The sequence below is a fragment of the Schistocerca americana genome, chromosome 3 (assembly GCF_021461395.2).
Source record: "Schistocerca americana isolate TAMUIC-IGC-003095 chromosome 3, iqSchAmer2.1, whole genome shotgun sequence".
Taxonomy (NCBI): domain Eukaryota; kingdom Metazoa; phylum Arthropoda; class Insecta; order Orthoptera; family Acrididae; genus Schistocerca; species Schistocerca americana.
The window spans coordinates 267,966,700-267,984,926 of NC_060121.1; the positions used below are offsets into that span (position 1 = coordinate 267,966,700).

Consider the following 18,227-nt stretch of genomic DNA (forward strand, 5'->3'; position numbering starts at 1 on the left):
GAGCAGGTCTTGCACCTGGATCTTCAATAGGAATATGATCCCTGTGGCCAGGAGTTTAGGAATGAGAGGGGTGTAGGGATAGACCAAGACAATGTGTAGTTTGGGTGGGTGACAAAATACCACTAAAGTAGGGATGGGAAGGCTCTTGTTTAGGATGTGGCAAAGGATATGGCACAGTTGTTCCAGTCAAGAGTGATGATGGCTAATGGAGGGAGGGGGCACACACTTGCAGCCAATTCTTAGGGACAGTGGAACGATCAGGGGTGGGTGAAGATGAAACACAGGATATCTGTTTGTATACTAGGTTTCAGGGGTAAATACTTGTCTGCAAGTGTAATCATGAGAGCTTCAGCATACTGTATACTGCAGATACGCCATTCATGGGTGGCGAGGGTATATGGGGGTGATTTTTTAGTGTGGAAGGTTGGTTGGTTGGTTGGTTGGTTGGTTGCTTGCACGACTAAAAGGACAAAACTACTAGGTCATCAGCCCTTTTTCCTCAGTCATATAGATCTGCCTGTTTGAGGAAAAAGGGACTGATGACCTAGTAGTTTTGCACAAAACCCAGTGGAACAAAGTTCCAAGGTCTACGAAAGATCAATAATGGCGAAATAAGGGACGAAAAGGAGAAAGAGGAAGAAAGGCAGGCAAGGTGTCCTATGCACGGAGCAGCTGGAAGCAGAGTGCAACAAGGGGACATATATCCTCCAGTCCCTGCCACTTACCAGAGGTATACCACTCACTCAGAGATTGCCTAGGAAAGACTAGTAACACAGACAGGGCGCAGCCACAGTCTTGTCTGGGCAAAGGAGGTAACAGTGTTCTCCCAACCCATCAATGGGCTGATAAGGTTAGGTAGCCCTCCCTTAAAGAGTGGTTAAAAGTCACCTTCACAAATAAAGCATAAAACTAAGTCAGTCACTGAGGCGTCATCTCCGAACACTAGAGGTTGTGTGTCATGGGAGATCAAAAATCTCCTGCAGGGCAGCTAGGTTGGGACAGTCCATCAAAATGTGGACCACTAAATGGGAAACTCAATGACAGTGGGGTGGGTCCTCATGACAGAGGACATGACTATGAGTCAGCCAGGTATGGTCGATGGAGAGTCGGCAAAGGACTGCAGAGTCCTAGTACGACGCCTGCATGGAGGACCTCCAGATTTGTAGTCTCCTTTATCACCAGTAGCTACTTTGGTGAAGTCAGAGCAAGCCATTCTGATTTCCAGTTTCCTACAACTTGACGGCGTAATATGGATCAGAGGTCTGTTTCAGGAATACCGATCTCAAGAGTCAGTTAACTGGTAGCCAGTTTGGCCAGGCTATCGGCGAGTTCATTCCCCGGGTTTCTGATGTGGCCTTGAGTCCACATGAAAGTCACTGAACATCCACATTGTTCAAGGGCATACAGGGAATCCTGGATAGCAATGGCCAATGGATGGCAAGGGTAACACTAGTCAAGAGCTCACAAACTGCTCAACTAGTCGCTGCAGATGAGAAAGGACCCATTGGTGCAGGAACAGATATGCTGAAGAGCATGAGGAACGGCTACCAACCCCGCAGTGAAAACACTACAGCCACTTAGCAAGGAACGCAGTTCAGTATGTCCCTTGCGAGCATAAGCACAGCCCACGTGACCAGCAACCATTGAGCCATCAGTATAGACTACTTTTGAATCCCGGAATGCACCAAGGATGGAGAAAAATTGGTGGCAAAGGTCCTCGGGAGACAGAGTCTTTTGAGCCTTATGGTACGTCAACACGAAGCTCTGGCCGAGGGACACACCATGGAGGTGAACCTGAGTGGGCCACCGGAGATTTAAGAGAAAACAAATGGAGTTCAGAGGACGGACTGGATACAGATTACAATCATAATCCCTGATCTGGAACACTGTTGTGAGAGATGGATTTCAGTGTCTGGGAAGACATGATGGTAGTTCGAACGCTTATGGGAGCTGCGAATGCGGGTAGCACAATTGACAAACTGTTGTTGGCACCTGATCCGCAATGGAGGGACCCCAACGCCCACGAGTAAGCTGTTCACAGGGCTAGTTTGAAAGGCTCCTGTCTCAAGTTAAATACAGCCACTGGTGCATCAGATCCAGTATCCGAAATGCTGAGGGCAGTGCTGAACAGTATCTCAGACTCCCATAATCGAGATGGGATTGTATCATAGCTTTGTAAAGCTGCAAAAGGATAGTGCGATCTGCACTCCAGCTAGGGCAGGTGTTACTCAGACAGCAAAGTGTATTAAGGTGCAGTCTGTAGTTTTGCTTAAGTGGGTGAAGACAAGGAATCTACATCAACCGAGAATCAAAGGCCAGTCCTAAAAATTGTGGGGTACGGTGCAATGCAGACAGAATTGCATGAAGTGAGTCTTGGCAGCTGGAAACCGAAAGTAATGAGTGAGAGCCCATGACTATCTTTCATACGGTGCCCTGCAGTCGACATTCAGTGACTCCCAAGCTACAGGAGCAACAGAGAAGGCAAAAGTCGTCAGCGTAAAAGGAGCGTGATACTGAAGATCCCACAGCTGCTGCTAGACCAATGACAGCTACTTGTAAGAGCGACACTCCATAGATATCCCTGCAGGACCCTAGTCTCTGGGGTATGCGGGGTACTGTGGGAATCATCAATTCAAACCTGGGACGTACAGTGCAACAGGAAGTTTAGGATAAAAATCGGGAGCAGACACCAGAGACTCCACCTGTGTAAGATAGCATGAATACGGTGTCATAAATAAGCCTTTTGCAGGTCGAAGAAGACATAAATAAGCCTTTTGCAGGTCGAAGAAGACAGTTATAAAGTGTTGATATTGGGCAAAAGCTGTTCGGATGGCAGACTCCATGTAAACCAGATTTTCAGTAGTGGAACAGCCATGGTGGAAACCATGCCCTGAAAATCAAGGAGCCAACACAGCCACCAGCTCACCATGTGCTCAAGCAACTTACAGAGAACATTGGTGAGAATGACTCAACGATACCTGTCAATCTCCAGAGGTTGCTTACCTGGTTTCAGTACTGGGACAATGATGCTTTCTCATCATTGCGCTGGACACTCATCCCCACTCCAGATGCAGTTAAAGATGGCAAGGATACGGTGCTAACACTCCACCGGTGGGTGCAAGATCATTTTGTTGTGGATGCGGTCTGGGCGTGAGGCTGTTTCAGGGCAGTGGACTAGGACACTGAAGAATTCCCACTCACTGAATGGAGCATTATTTGGCTCTAAGTGGTGTAGTAAAACATAATTGCTTTGGCTCTGCTTTAAAACCTGAAAGGCAAGCTGATAATTCTCAGACACTGAGGCTCAAGCACACTGCAGAGCAAAATGTTTGACGATGGCATCAGGGTCAGTGTCAGTGTAGACAGTGGCATTCAAGATAATACCAGGTACACCTGCAGGTGTCTCACGTCCTTAGAGATGTCTAATCTTCACCCAAACCTGCGAAGGAGAGATACATGGTCTGATGGCTGGAACATACTGTTCCCAGAAATCTCGCTTCCATCTTTTTATTGGGTGGTGGACCAAGGCAGAAAGCCACTTAAAGCAACGAGGTACTCCATCGATAGGTGCCGCTTATGGCATTAGGGAGCCGACCTACGATCTCTAACAGCCCTGCGATTTCTGATAACCGCCAAAGTTCTGTCTTCCATCAGTGTAGGCCCAAGGAACAGAGGATCGCTAATCAGCTGTCGAAAGGATGGTCGTGGTTGTATTCTGGATTGCCTCGCCGATACTTCCATGCAGCAGGTAGCCAAGGAGCAGAGGCCAAGCATCCCAGTCAGCACTGTTGAGAGACCATATGGACTTGTGTCCAGGGTAGTGATGCTGAGGGAGGGTCAGGAAGATCGGGAAGTGGTGACTACCACAAGGGTAATCAAAAACTCTCCAGTGGATGGATGGGAGATGACAAGGGCTGCAAATGGAAAAGTCAATGGCAAAGGAAGTTCCATGCACCACACTGAAATGTGTGGGGGTATCAGTATTCAAGAGGCAAAGGTCAAGTTGTGCTAGTAAATTTTCTATGTCTTTCCTGTGGCCAGTGATCGTTGTTCCACCACACAGAGGGTAACAGGTGTTGAAATAATCCAAAATTAGGAAATGTGGTGAGAGTTCTGAAACCAATGCAAACAGTATGTTGTGAGACACTTCATCATGGGGAGGGAGATAAACATTGCAGATGGTAATATCCCAAAATGCCCTTACCCAAACAGCCACAGCATCTGAAGGTTAATTAATAGGCACCAGTTCGCTATATAGTGTGTCCAGAACATACGCGCAAACTCCACCCAACACCCTGTCATACACAGCACAATGGTTCGTAGACGTTGTTATCGTCGTCGCCGACGATTGCTTGTCTACAAGACACTTGTAAATGTGGACGGTACTCTTGGTTCTTCCGCATTGCTGAAAACCAAGTCTCTGGAAGCCAGGGGATGTGCTTAAAAGATGATGTACCTTATCCAAGTGGTGGAAAAACTGCTACCATTCTACTGGAGAATAATATTGTTGACGCACAGTGAGGAAATGAAGGGATCAAAGAGGCAGGTTATGCCTTAGTGTCACCTGCTGCCACTGGTTGAGGGTTTATGGCATCAATACACATGGGTTCCACTGGGTGGTGCAAACCATGGCCTTGGGGGCCTGTGTGAAAGGGGTGATAGCAATCCAAATGCAGGTACTGTTGGTGGTTGGTCAGTCTAATACAGTCAGGATGGAGTCGTCATAGGTGGTGGTCAATGTCCAGGAAGGTGGCGTGTTGGATTGAAGAGAACCAGGCGAAGCTGAAGGTGTTAAGGTTATGAAGGAATGAGGATATGGAGTTTTGATCGTTACACCATGTTATAAAGAAACCATCGACGAACCTGAACCAGATGATGGGTTTGGGAGGCTAGGAAGGTTTTCTGCAGATGGCATATTAAAGGTTGGCATGTGGGTCTGATGTGTGTATTCATTGTTTACCTGTAAATAAATCTGAGGCATAGCCATGGGCATCAGCATGGCACCCTCCTATGACAATTTTATGAGCAATCTAGAGGAAACTCTTCACCCCCTCAAAAAACCTAAAACTCATTACCTGGTTCCAAATGTGCAACCTTCCTGGATGTTGACCATGTCTGATGGCTTCATCTATACTTCTGTCCATATTAAACCCACTAACCACCACGACATCTTCATTTTGACAGCTGTCAACCCTTCCATACCAAAAAATAGCTCCCATACAAGCTCTTCGCTTGTGGATGTCTTATTTGCAGTGACATGAATTCCCTTGCCCATTATACTGTGGGCCTCATGCGAGCTGTTACAGACAGACACTACACCCAAATCTAGTCTGCAAACCAATTTCACAAACCATATCCTCCCCCCCACCCCACATAGAATCGGCTAGAAAGCAACATCCCACCTCATCACCCAATAGATCCTTCCCACTCCTACTTAAGTGACATTGCTTACCCATACAACCTACACAACATCCGGGCCCCATTTTATTCCAATTACACTCTCAACCCACATGACACATGGACAGCCAGGTGCAAGACCCGCCCAATCCACCCACCGAGCACTCGCTACGCCAGTCCAGTCACAGGCTTATCCTAGCAGATCAAAGGCAGGGCTACCTCTGAAAGCAGCAATGTCATATACCAATTCTTCTGCAGTCATTGCACAGCTTTTTATATTTGTGTGACAACTAACCAATGGTGTACCAGAGCGAATGGCCACTGCAGAACTGTGGGAAAAAGGGACCATCCAGTTGCACAGCGTGCTCAATTGCAGTGACTGTCTTACAACCCAGGCCATCTGGATCCTCCCCTCCACAGTCAGCTTTTCAGTACTATGCAGACAGGAGTTACCCTTGTAACACACACCCTTCAGTCTCTTGACCCTTCTGGCCTCAATCTCAATTAACTCACTGTCCTCACACACTTCCCCCTACAGTGTCCTCTTTCTCTGTCCTGTAACCCCCTTCCAATCCATATCTCGACATCAAATTCATGTGCCACTCCCCACCAGCTTCGGTGCCCATTCATTACATACCTATCCTGCTCACCTGGCACTCCTCCCTTCTGAATTCTTAGCCAGTAAATGTGCTGCCTACCTCCAAGCCACCAACTTTTCACTCTAAATCCCTCTTCCTACCTCCATTCCCCCCCCCCCCCCTTACCATCACCACCCGACATATCCCTTACACCTAGTCTACATATTGAAATGCAATCGCAGCACTGTTTCCAGTTGGCTCAATGTGTGTGTGTGTGTTTCTCTAAATTTAGAAAGTTTTCTTCCTCTTGTGTGTGCCCGTCTACTCAATGCTTCTGCTATTCTGTGAGTGGTGGTCTTCTCCACCCCTCAATTATTTACTCACTAACTGACATAACTAAGACATTAACCTGTAACTAGGGCAATAGACTGTCTTGGAACCTGTAACTCACAGATTACTATAATTCAATTGAACACTGAATGGAAATGGGAAATTGAAGTATTATTGGTTACTAAATTAACAAAGTGTATTTAAATGTAGGCCTCCTGACAGGACTCCCCAATTTAAGCAAATTCATGTAACTTTAACTGAAATTACAACGAAACCAAAATAGTTGCATGTAACAGACTTAAATCTGAGCATCTCAGTGGTGCAAAATATGTGCGGAATTTGGTACAACTGGCATTTTTGGTAACAGAGGTAGATATGGTGAATATAGTTCAAGAGAAGGTCAGAATTCACTCCTTTTCCGACAGGGAAACGGAGAAAGCATTGAAGTAATGTTTCCAGTCTTTCTTATAACCTATTCCTTGTTTAAACATGGGAAAATATCTGACAAAATACGTCTAGGTGGAGAGATTGTGCTACATGCATTGCTATCTTACCTCTATGCTAGTTCTGTAAGTGTACATAAAGTTGCCCAAACGGCAAAAGTTACTATCACAGCTCCATTTGGTGAGGAACAACAGCTTACCAAACATTTTTCACTGGTTCCAAAGAAAGTGGTCCTCGTAAAAATGGCTCTAGTAAGTAACCTACACCAAGTTACAGATAAAGCTTTGTACCTTACATATATTCTGTACCAGTTTCAACAAAACTGAAGACTGTCTAGCTCGATTCCTTGTGTCACTCGAAGAAGAAGAAGAAAAAAAAAAACCCTACAAGAAACTGTTTTCGTTAATAGCCATGTTTGTAATGTAAACTGTATACAGTTCATCTTAACTACTGGTAAGTACAGTACAGCCCCAGTTAACTTAGGTCAACTGAAACTTAGGTTACCCAAAATGTCTCCTAAAATCATAAACCTAAAAATTAAAATGGTACTACAAGGAAATAATTCAATTGTGTTCCAGGCTGTAGCTAGAGAGTAGAGGTGAGTGCCCAATCCTGCTTCCCCAGCCACCAACTTTCCAGCCTAAGTATAGCTACACTGCCAACAAGATTGCATTCAAGTGGTTTACTTCCATTGTATGTGCATTTTTGTGTCACAGCAACTAAGCAGAATAATGTTAAATTACTTTCACTGATTAGTTCTTATCAAAGAAGTTGAAAGAGGAACTTTATCGAAAACTATAGCACTGGTTTTTCTATCATTCCAGAATGAGTGAAGTCTATATTTCTAGAGCAAGATGTGAAAAATCTCTGCAGAAAAACAATGAAAAACCTGACTTTCAAAATGGTGCTATCTTCAGTTCACCCAACAAAGAGGAAAAAGACTTGGCTCTCACAAGTCCAATAACACAAGGAAATGCTAAAAAAATGTTAACAGAGTTGTTAAGTGAAGAACAAAAAGATTCTTTTTTCAAGCTCTGGGTGGGTAGACAGATTTTAAATCAACATGCCAGTCAGCAATTTAATGTATGTGGAGAAAAGTTATCTGCAGACCCAGATGCAGGTCATGGTTTGAAAATTAAGTCTGGAGATTACAGCCGAGGCTAAACTAAGCACCATGTTTATAGTGCTCCTGAAATGGGTGTTAATTTTATGACGTTGCCTACTAAATCCTTAGCTTCCTTAAAAGAAATGCCTACCTCCAGACACGAAAGGAAAAAGAACGGAAAACTGTTCTTTTGGCATCAAACGTTTCTTACACGTACAGGTATTCATAGAGCCCACAACGCTTCTTGGGTGTTTTGTGAACTCTGACAAATGTTCTAGTGATTGCTTGTACCAAGGGTTGCAAAGTTTTTAGTTAAAAAGGTCTACCTAAGAAAGAACTTACTGACAGTGCAACTACGCATCCTTGTGAGTTTAAAAAGTGTCGACTACTTGTGAATTTCCTTCTCCCAAATGTTACCAGTGTGATTCAGTCACTGGATCATGGTGCAATGGTGACATTTAAATGGCACAATTGTGGGGGAAAAAACAATAATCTTTCAAGATTGTGGCATGCAAAAGAAAAAACATGAATTCCCCAGTGAAGGCAATAAATTTGAGAGTTTGCCAGTTTGCCCAAGCCTGGAATAATGTGAAAGCAGAAAATTATCAAAAGTGTTGGAGAAAACTGCATGATGCTGTGGAAGGAGAAAACTCTCAGAACTTGACAAATAGTAAAAAGAATTCCTGGATCCGAAGACTTTGATACATTCAAGGCAGAGGAGTGGATTGTCACACACTATTTGTAAGAAATCACAAACCAAGAAATTTTAGAAACTGTTTTTCGCTTTCAAACCCTTTAAAAATTTGTTCTGCATTAAAACAAAATACTGTAGTACTTACTGCGTGTTCATGACTTAACCGAAAGAACTGTTATTCAAAATGTCTTCCCCCTTTAGTTCAGTCAACGAGGATTGTATTGCAGTTATAAAATGGTTTTGATTAAAGAAAGAATACATTAATCCCACAGAAGAGCAACACAAGGTTACTCAATAAAAGTAAGTCATTCCATTAGTCTCAAAACATCATCCAATCTGTTACTTGCCCTATATCATTACATTTTCTGAAAGTTTTTTGTTCGGACTAAATATATATTCTAGGCCGATAGTCCACAAATGCCGTGACAGGCCACCAGAAACGAATCAAACTGCCCACTTCTTAAAAGCATTTCTAACACTTAAGAGTACACTGATTCACAGACCTGTAGCACATTTCACCTTCTCTTGAGTGACGTATTCCCACCACTGCTTCTATCGTATTCCAATATATCAATAAATCTGTGAAATTTAACATCATTAAGTTCTGCAAGATTAAAAGCCTTCCTCTTCAGTCTCAGGAGTTTAAACCTTTCTTTCCCTGTGTTTATGTCGATCCTTGCTATACTTAATCACTGTCAGAGTTGAAATTGTCTGAAACAAAGACATCTTTAATAGTATGAGGAGAATTTCACAATATCATGTCTCATCTTTAACAATGAAGTTGGGGGCTTCTCCATGTCTATTTCCAGGCAATTCCTACACAGATTCTGAAAACAACAATCTTACTCTGTCTTCACGAGGAGTACCAGTACAGCCTAGTTCAAACAACATACATGAAGTGCCAAGTGCAATACCTGCCCAGTTCACCTACCCAGCACTTCCTACCTCAGTCCTGTCACCAACTCATCCTAACCCACCAAGGGCAGGGCCATCTGCGAATGCAGTAATGTCACATGAACTCTGCTGCAATGACTGCACAGTTTTATGACAGCATGACAACCAACCAGCTATCGACAAGAATGAATGGCCACTGCCAGAGTACGTCTACAAACCAAGCTGCCCACACAGGAGCACAACACACTAGAATTCAATGGCTTCAAAACCCAGGCCATCTGGATCCTTCCCCCCACCACCAGCTTTTCTGAACTATGTAGGTGGAAGCTTCCTTGCAAGACACTTTCACTCCTGCAATCCTCCTGGCTTCCATCCCCGCAACTCACTGGGCCCACAGCCCCTACTCAAAAGTTTCCCTTCTTCTGTCCTGTCACCTTCTCCCAATCAATGCTTCCACTTCATCATGTGTCACACCGCACCGGCTCTGATACCTGCGTAGCATTTGCCTAGACATTGGGCACTCGCCAACCTTCCTTCCCTCATTCCTAGCCAGCACACCTGCTACCTCCCGCCACACCTAGCTATCCATTCTTCCAAAAGCTAGTAAGTTTTCAGTACCTTGTAATGGCAACTGTCATTTGGCGAGTGGTTTCCTTTACTTCTAAATTACTTGCTGGGTCATTCCATGCCAAGTGGTCTAGAGGTTCCCATATAACCCTCATAGATTATGATGAAATTATACATGAACATTAACATATGTTCAAAATAAGCATTGGTACAGTTTCACGGTCATTAATTCAGTACTTCTAAGACATATAGTAATTTGTCTGACCCACAGCACAGTGCACCAGCGAGCTTTCCACAACTTCGATAGATAATGTCTCCGACAATGCCATTTTGCACTCTTAAGCAAAATGATAAAGATTTACTGAGCAATTTTCATGTGGATAATTGAAAGTAAAGTTGGCCAAAAAATTTAAAAAATGTGAAGTTAGCTTTTTATTATACCTCTGGAAATAATTGTGGGATAAACCTGAAACTTTGCACATAACAACATACCAAAACAAGGACTTCAAATACAAAACTTCAATCTCTTACTGCTTTCCACTAGTTTACAAATTTAAGGCACAGCTGATTTTTGCAAAAACGCCCAAAAATGGCACCTTTTGGCTCACTTTGAGAAAAAAATCTGTGGCAAACTCAAGCTATTTTCACTAGAAAGGCTATGTTCTAAACCACCTAAAAACTGGATTTGGTTTAGCAATGCCTGCATATAAGCTCCTAAAAAACAATGAGGTGCATTGAAAAATGGGCCCATATTCCGATGGCATTCAAATTAAATTAGACATTTTATTAGGTTATACAAGCGTTTAGTACTCTAGGGAAGCAATATCAAAAGTTGACTAAGAAGTGAGATAACGTCCAAATATCTTTAAAAACTTAAAAAAGAATTTTTTTTGTCACAACTCAATGTGACATATTTCAGTCTGTTTTTCTGCTGTAATTACAAAATCAAACTGGTTATAAACTTCCCAATGTAACTGTGCATTACCAAAGACAGTAAAATTGTTGCATAAGAGATGGAGCACACACTATGTAAACAGCCTTCAGGTTTTAAGCCATTATCGCATTGTGTAATTTTTAGTGAAGTTGACAGTGCCTGACATTTTATGGAAAGGGGTTGATGTTACAGAGACTTATTAATATGTCTCTATTCTGTAATGCTATACATATGCTATTTTATAGAGTACTTTGTATCCGCATACTTTGCAGTTTATGTGGAACACTAGAGTACTTATGAAAAATTGTGTAAAAGTAAACAGTTTTTGATGTTGCTGAGCAAGTCATATAATAATTTCTCAATGAACACACCGCCACTTTACTGTGTTATTGTTTATTTAATTATAGCCTTTAAGCCCAGTTTATGCCATTTAACATATTTTACTGGACATAAGCTCAAAATTGCCCATAAATTAAGAAAGATCTTCACTCCCCACAAAATGCCAGGTGTAAAATCATGAAGTTGTAAAAAGATCAGTAAATAATAGTGAGAACATATATTTAATAAAAACAGGTTTACTTTGGTATATAAAATATGAACACAGGTCCTTGAGTCACTATCATTATGACTCACGGACATGTGTTCACCTTTTACGTACCACAGTAAACCTGTTTTTAGTGTTGCTATAGTCCACGATGGCTTCTAATGAACATGCAGAGTTTGCAGATGACTTTTTGCAGAAGTACACCAAAAATAGCCATTTTTGGCATTTTTTAAAAATCTTTGCCCTGAATTTGCTAAGTTTTGAAAAGCAGTATAAAAATGAAATTTCATATTTTAAGGCCCTGTTTTGCTAAGTCATTACGCGCAAAGTTTCACGTTTATCTTGCAATTACTTCCAGAGAGAATAAGCTAAAGTTCACATTATTTTCAAGAAAATATTTTTTGGCAGACTTTGCTTCAAATTATCAATAAGAAAATCACTTATAGAATCTTCTTCATTGTTTCCTTCAAAGGGCACAACATTGTAGAGACAGCCTAGTTTGTTTCTTTCAGGAAAATATTGCCGAAGACATGTCTCAAATTCTCAGAAAACCCACAGGTGCACTGTTGATAGTTGCACTATGGGATCAAACAAATGACTACCTCCGTAAGCATTGAATAAGTTTTCTCCAAATGTCTCCAGGAAACAAACATCTATATATACCTGATCAGTACAAGTTACGACTGCTGGCACAGTTACAACAAATGTGTCCTACCTTGAAACCTAGTTAATACGAAAAAACCAATCTGCAGCATAGATCGAGGTCTCAGTTAGGCAGCTGAAATTTTTTATGTGAAACATTATTTATGCAACTGATCTATGGCATAGCCCGAGGTCTGCATTCCTTCCATACTTACTAACGATAAATATCTAAAATTGCGTAGCATGTAAGTTTTATTACATAGTAGATAAATCACCAAATAGTATTTTGGTGCAAATTACGTAACCTCGCGTCTGCACAAACACACACATACAAAGTACAGAAACTACGTAAGATAAGATACATGAGGGTGGATAGTTCTCCTCAATGCGTAAGTTACAGCTGGTCAATAAATAATCTGTTGATATCTAATGGCTTCAGAAACTTAATAAGAATTGTGTGTGGAGTTCACAGATTTACATCTTGTTGGTCCACCTATCCACGCATCTAGTAATATCAACCACAGCCTCACAGTACATTTATTCACTTATGAATATGTTACCAACAATACATCAAAGTTTGAGATTAACATATTCGCAAGTACGACACCAGAAGGAAAAAATATCTTCAGCAAAGAGAGGTGTGAAATATCCAACTATAAAACTCTTGACAATCTACCCAGAGGAATAAAAATGTGACATAGCTGAAGCGTTTTCAAATTAGATTACAGAGGTTGCCCCATAGCTAATATCACACAGGAATTCTTGGGCAGAGATGTTTAGCCATAGAAAGTGCAAATGGCAAGCATGCAGCCAAATAGAAGTTCATTATTTTTTCAGTTGTATACATTTGTTCTGTTGACATGTTCCCTCATCATAAAGCTTACTGAGAATTTTAACTATGGAACAAGTAAATAACATTTTCAAAAATACAAGTAGGCCTATCATAGATAATAACTTGGGGTCTCAATTTCATCTGAAATTATGGTGTCTGTGTTGATGCTAAGACAAGTCTCTCATTTAGCACCTAAACTCGTGTTGAAACATTTCAATGGAATTCAGCGTTTAGCTACATTTATTTGTTATACTAAGATAATCGCTAAATAATTCGCAGGTCTTGAAAATGACTCCATATTCGATGACAGTGATACACAAAAGACAAAAATGTCAATTCATTCAGACACAAAACGTACACAAGAATGCACTATCTGATAAAGGACGAAATTCGAAAAGAATACATTATCCCAAAACCACAAAGTTTCGAAATATACTGAATACAGGTTCTGCACTTTAATTGTGTGAACTTTTTACGTATTATGACTTTACAATACACTATGAAGGATCCAGCCCCTAGTTCCAAACGCCGGCATTACGTACCTCACTTGCTGCCGGAGTCCAGTCGTCATCAGATTCTTCTAATTCTTCAGGTTCGTCAACAGAAAACTCATTTTCCGAATCGTCTTCCGCGTACTTTTTCTTCATTCTTACTCTATGGAAGAAAATAATTGTCTTCTAACATGTAATTAATCACACGAATATTTACAAAAGGTTTAACTACCAAACTTGAGGCCACTACGTAAAATAATTGTACTGCTAAATCTGACAAACAATTAACATTTAACACTATGATTTTACTGGCATACAATACCAGTATGTCATTTCTGTACGTAAACAAGGAAAAGGGCGCGTAGATAATTCCTTCGTTTGAATCCCCATTGCTTGTTCAGATTCGTTACTCAATGAATGGTTTAAAACGCATAAAATAAACGCTTGGTACTTTTGTAACTACTTACGCTCCACTGCACCACACGCACGTAGAACAAATAAACTAATGCCGAATACACAATTTCTTAAAGTCCCACACACATTACCAAGAAGAAGGACGCTCTCACAAATTTCTCCTTGTGTATCATGCAAAGCGCTTCGAAACGACAAACAAAGACTAATATCGACAATCGATACATTAAAGACAACTAAGAGACACGATGACTAAATATTTTCTAGGCAGCTGGCGAGAAGCTCAGAAAAGCAGATATATATCCTCTATATATATAAAAAAATGCTCTACTGCGAATTTATTCAAGTTAAAATTACAAAGATAGATAATCGAAACATTTGGTCATGAGTTAAGATGGTGGCGCGCGAGTAGATGTTAACGTCCCTCAGAAATTCGGAGCATTTTGCCCCTAGTGAAAAAAAAAATCGTCTCAAGTGTTGTTAGAATATACTATACTAAATATTGCTTAAGTGGTATCACTTGCATATCTTCACAATGATAGATCATGAAAACGCATTATATCCATATGGATCATACTTTAAAGTGATTAAAATCTTCCTGGAAAAACAACTATTAACTAATGATAACCAAAGAACACTAAGTGTTGTTGGAAAAAACGGTGATATGTTTATCCATATGACAACGCAAACAAAGACGAAACCAGACGTATTACGAGCCAAGGAATTGTACAAAATCAAAACTTCATTCAGGCGAATTTAAACTTCCCTACATACGTAAACCGATCCGAGATCTTATTGTTGACGCTGAACCTACAAGTAAATCTGTTACGTACTCCAGAACCGTCGAAATATATCAGTGTAAATCAGATAGTGAAACAATAGTAAAAAAAAGGCACAATATGCCAGTTAGGTTTTTGCCAAATCTGGAGTAGGTCTGCAGGAAACTCGGAAGGACTTTAAAAACAACTGAGTGTCATAAAAACAATCCTTTGTGATAACAGATGGCGAAAATGTTGTATTAAAACGAACACAAAATAGCTGCTATAATCTTATTGTTGCAATAGTGGAAAAAGTTGTAGACATACCACACACTCGTGACCTAGGTGAATCTTCTTTGGTGAACAAAGAGACCCAAAAAGGCAACAGTACCCACAGAAAAAATCTGCCAATGCACTACAAATGCTTTTTTTCTTAACATACATGATCTGGAAGGAAAACACATGACATGTATTTGAATAAAAGGGACAAATTACTAATAAGTCGAAAGATTAAAGTGTGTCCGAACAGTGGTTTTGAGGAAATGAGAGCTATGACACAAGTGTACTGGCATAAGGAAAGAAGACATGCACAAAATAATGCACAACCAAGGTCATCGTAGTCCAGAAAAGGATCAAGCGCACAGTCAGATTTCACTCGTCAGCTTTGACCAGTGACATCTTGTCTGACATCATAAGTGTTAAGATGCGAAGAACTTAAGTGGTCTGTTATTAAAAGTTATCTGCGACTGCCTTACTGGTGTAAATATGCTGTTTACTCCGAGTACATCGTGATTTACTAGGCTGGTGTTAGGCAGGAACTTGACAGCACAGCTTAAATTGTGGCTAGAAAAACAAATAGCGTTCAGATTTAGCATTTTGGTTGTCACACATATTTGATTGTTTCTTCCCATACATGGCACAATTTCTAAGGGTAATGACAAGCAGAAATCTAAGAGCATGGCTTAAGTTGTTGCGAATGAAACGACTAGTGGTTATATTTATAACCTTGTTTGTCACATATATTTGGTTGTTTTTCCAACGTTTTTTGAGGGCGAGATTGGACAGAAACTTAAATTGTTGCGAACGAAACGAATAGTGTTAATATTTATAATCTTGGTTCTTACAAAATTTTCGCTATTTTATTCGAATGTGACGTCATGAAGGCGTAGTGTATTTGAAATAGACTGTTTTTATAGGGGAGAATATTTATGTTTGTGATTTGGTTTGTACCTGTGGTTCAGCTGAATTGGCTCAAGTCTTTGGTAGCTATTGGTGATTTATTTGCTTTTGGTTTCTGAGCCTTTGCTTTTCGTTTGAAGTTTGGTGATTTATTAGGTAGAGTGTTGGATTTTTGTCGTTTGTTTGTATGGAGCTTTGCTTTGGGGTTGTGTATGAATATTGCTATTATTGTACAGTTTGTGTGTGTGTGTGTTTTCTAGTATGTTTTGTGATCAGTATTGATTAATTTGGAGTTGTCTATGGTTGGTAGGTCCATTTTTATGATCTTTTTTATTCATTGTGAAATTGTAGTTTGCTTATGGAAGGGAAATTTTTTTTGAAATGAAGGTTTTCAAATATGAGTATGGTTGGTTTTGTTAGGAGGTGAGGGTTGGTATCAATGGCTGCTTTTGAGCTACACATGTCTAGCAAAAACTGCGCTACGTTTCCGCAGGAGAGCTTCTGTAAAGTTTGGAAAGTAGGAGACGAGGTACTGGCAGAAGTAAAGCTGTGAGGACAGGGCGTGAGTCATGCTTGGGTAGCTCAGTTGGTAGAGCACTTGCCCGCGAAAGGCAAAGCTCCCGAGTTCGAGTCTCAGTCCTGCACACAGTTTTAATCTGCCAGGAAGTTTCAGTCTTCTTCAGTATTATGCCACGTGGAAACAGAAAGCAACAGAAGAAAATACCTTCTATTTGTTCAAAATTTAGGCCTGTTAAATCATTTCTGATAGCTGTTAGAAGCAGACGGTTACATAGGAAAGCCAGCTAAACTGAATACATAAGGGTTTTCTAAGAATCAAATCTGTGTGAATTCACAGCTCAGTTATAAGAGGAAAAGTGGCAGGGAGAGAACAGCAAACAAATGTGAACAAAATGTTTAATAAATTTGTGCACTATTAAAATTAAAATTTGAAGTATTTTCCAAAAAAATGTATTCCATTACAACTTCAGATTTAAATATATGTGTGACAAGGAATACCAAAAAACATCCTGAAAGTCTTAGATATTTGACATCCATGGAAAACATACAAAATGACCCAGAATTTTTGCTGTTTTACAGAAAAATACAAGTAATTTTACACAAAGGCAACACTACCTGCAAAAACTCTAAAAAATGAAATATTTGAAGCAGCTAACGAAAATGAAGCTGTTAGGAACATAATCAAGAGTGAGACAACAAATGTTGGGAAATAACTCCTAAATTCACAAATTAAAAACAGAAATATACAGATAAGCTACCTAGTTTAAATGGCAAACTGTAAATACATCCTTCAACACTACTGCTAAGAAGTCACAGTAGAAATTTCCAGACAATAAAGTTTTACTCATCAGGACCAACCAGCAAACTGAGTGGTGCTCCTGCCGACCAGAGAACTGAGTGGTGCTCCTGCCAACCAGAAAAACAAGTGGTGTTCCTACCAACTGTGAGAGATGATATACATGCAGAACGCAAATAAAAAACTAAAAAATCTACAGAACAAGATGAAATTCCAGTTTATGTCCTTGAAGAACGTATAAATACCTTAAAAGAGCCATTATGAAAAATAATTAATTTATTATTTCAAGCTAGCTGCTTTCCTAAACATCTGAAACAAACTAAAAAAGTAATACTTATACTAAAAAAAAGTGAGGTAAAAAATGTAGAAAACCACAGACCAATTTCGATAATGTATTTCTAAAGTAATAGAAACAAAATTAAAATAAATAAAAAATCAAGATTAATGAATTATGTGAATAAATGTTATCATCTTGGCAATGAATAACTTGGTTTTGGACCAGAAAGAGCTACAGGGTCTGTTGTACAAAACCTGTTATTGAAACACTGGACAGAAATCACTATGTGATTGGCATCTTCTTCGATCTGTCAGAGGCTTTTGCCACTGGTGACCACAGAATCTTCTTACATGAACTTGAGATGCTAGAAACCAGAGGTGTAGCAGATAAGTGGTTAGAGACTTATCTAGATACAACGAGTTGAAATTTCACACAATGTGTGTGCATCTCAGTGGACTGTATTGGGTCTAATCCTTTTCTTAATGACTATTAATCATTTCCTACAGTGCATCAAAGGTGAAGAAAAAATTTTATTTTGCGATAACAGCACCATACTGGTCTCAAAACATCAACACAACTGACAAAAAAGCCATCGATGCTCTCAAAGATATTCATAAATACTCCCTTGACAAAAAAGTAATACCATACATTAAGGAGACAAACTACATGAGTTTCCAATTGACTAAAAAACATAATGCTGATAGACTGGGAGTCAACACTGCTATATTATAATGTGTAAATGAGACCAAATCCTTGGGGGTCAATGTAGACTGCCAGTTGAAATGGATAGAACATACAAAGGTTTTGGCAAAGAAAACATCTACAGCTTGTTACG

The 18,227-nt window shown here is 40.3% G+C and overlaps 1 protein-coding gene across 1 annotated transcript in view; it reads right to left on the reverse strand.

Annotated features, from left to right (window-relative positions):
- The window catches only part of LOC124606988 (nucleolin-like), a 35,512-nt gene extending 21,455 nt beyond the window's left edge, over nt 1-14,057 (reverse strand). The window contains exons 1-2 of the mRNA XM_047139128.1: nt 13,920-14,057; nt 13,504-13,615 (exon numbers count right to left, since the gene is read on the reverse strand). Of these exons, the coding sequence (XP_046995084.1) occupies nt 13,504-13,608 (105 nt within the window). The 5' untranslated portion in view covers nt 13,609-13,615; nt 13,920-14,057. The remainder of the gene's footprint in view (nt 1-13,503; nt 13,616-13,919) is intronic.
- Nucleotides 14,058-18,227: the final 4,170 nt, after the last annotated feature.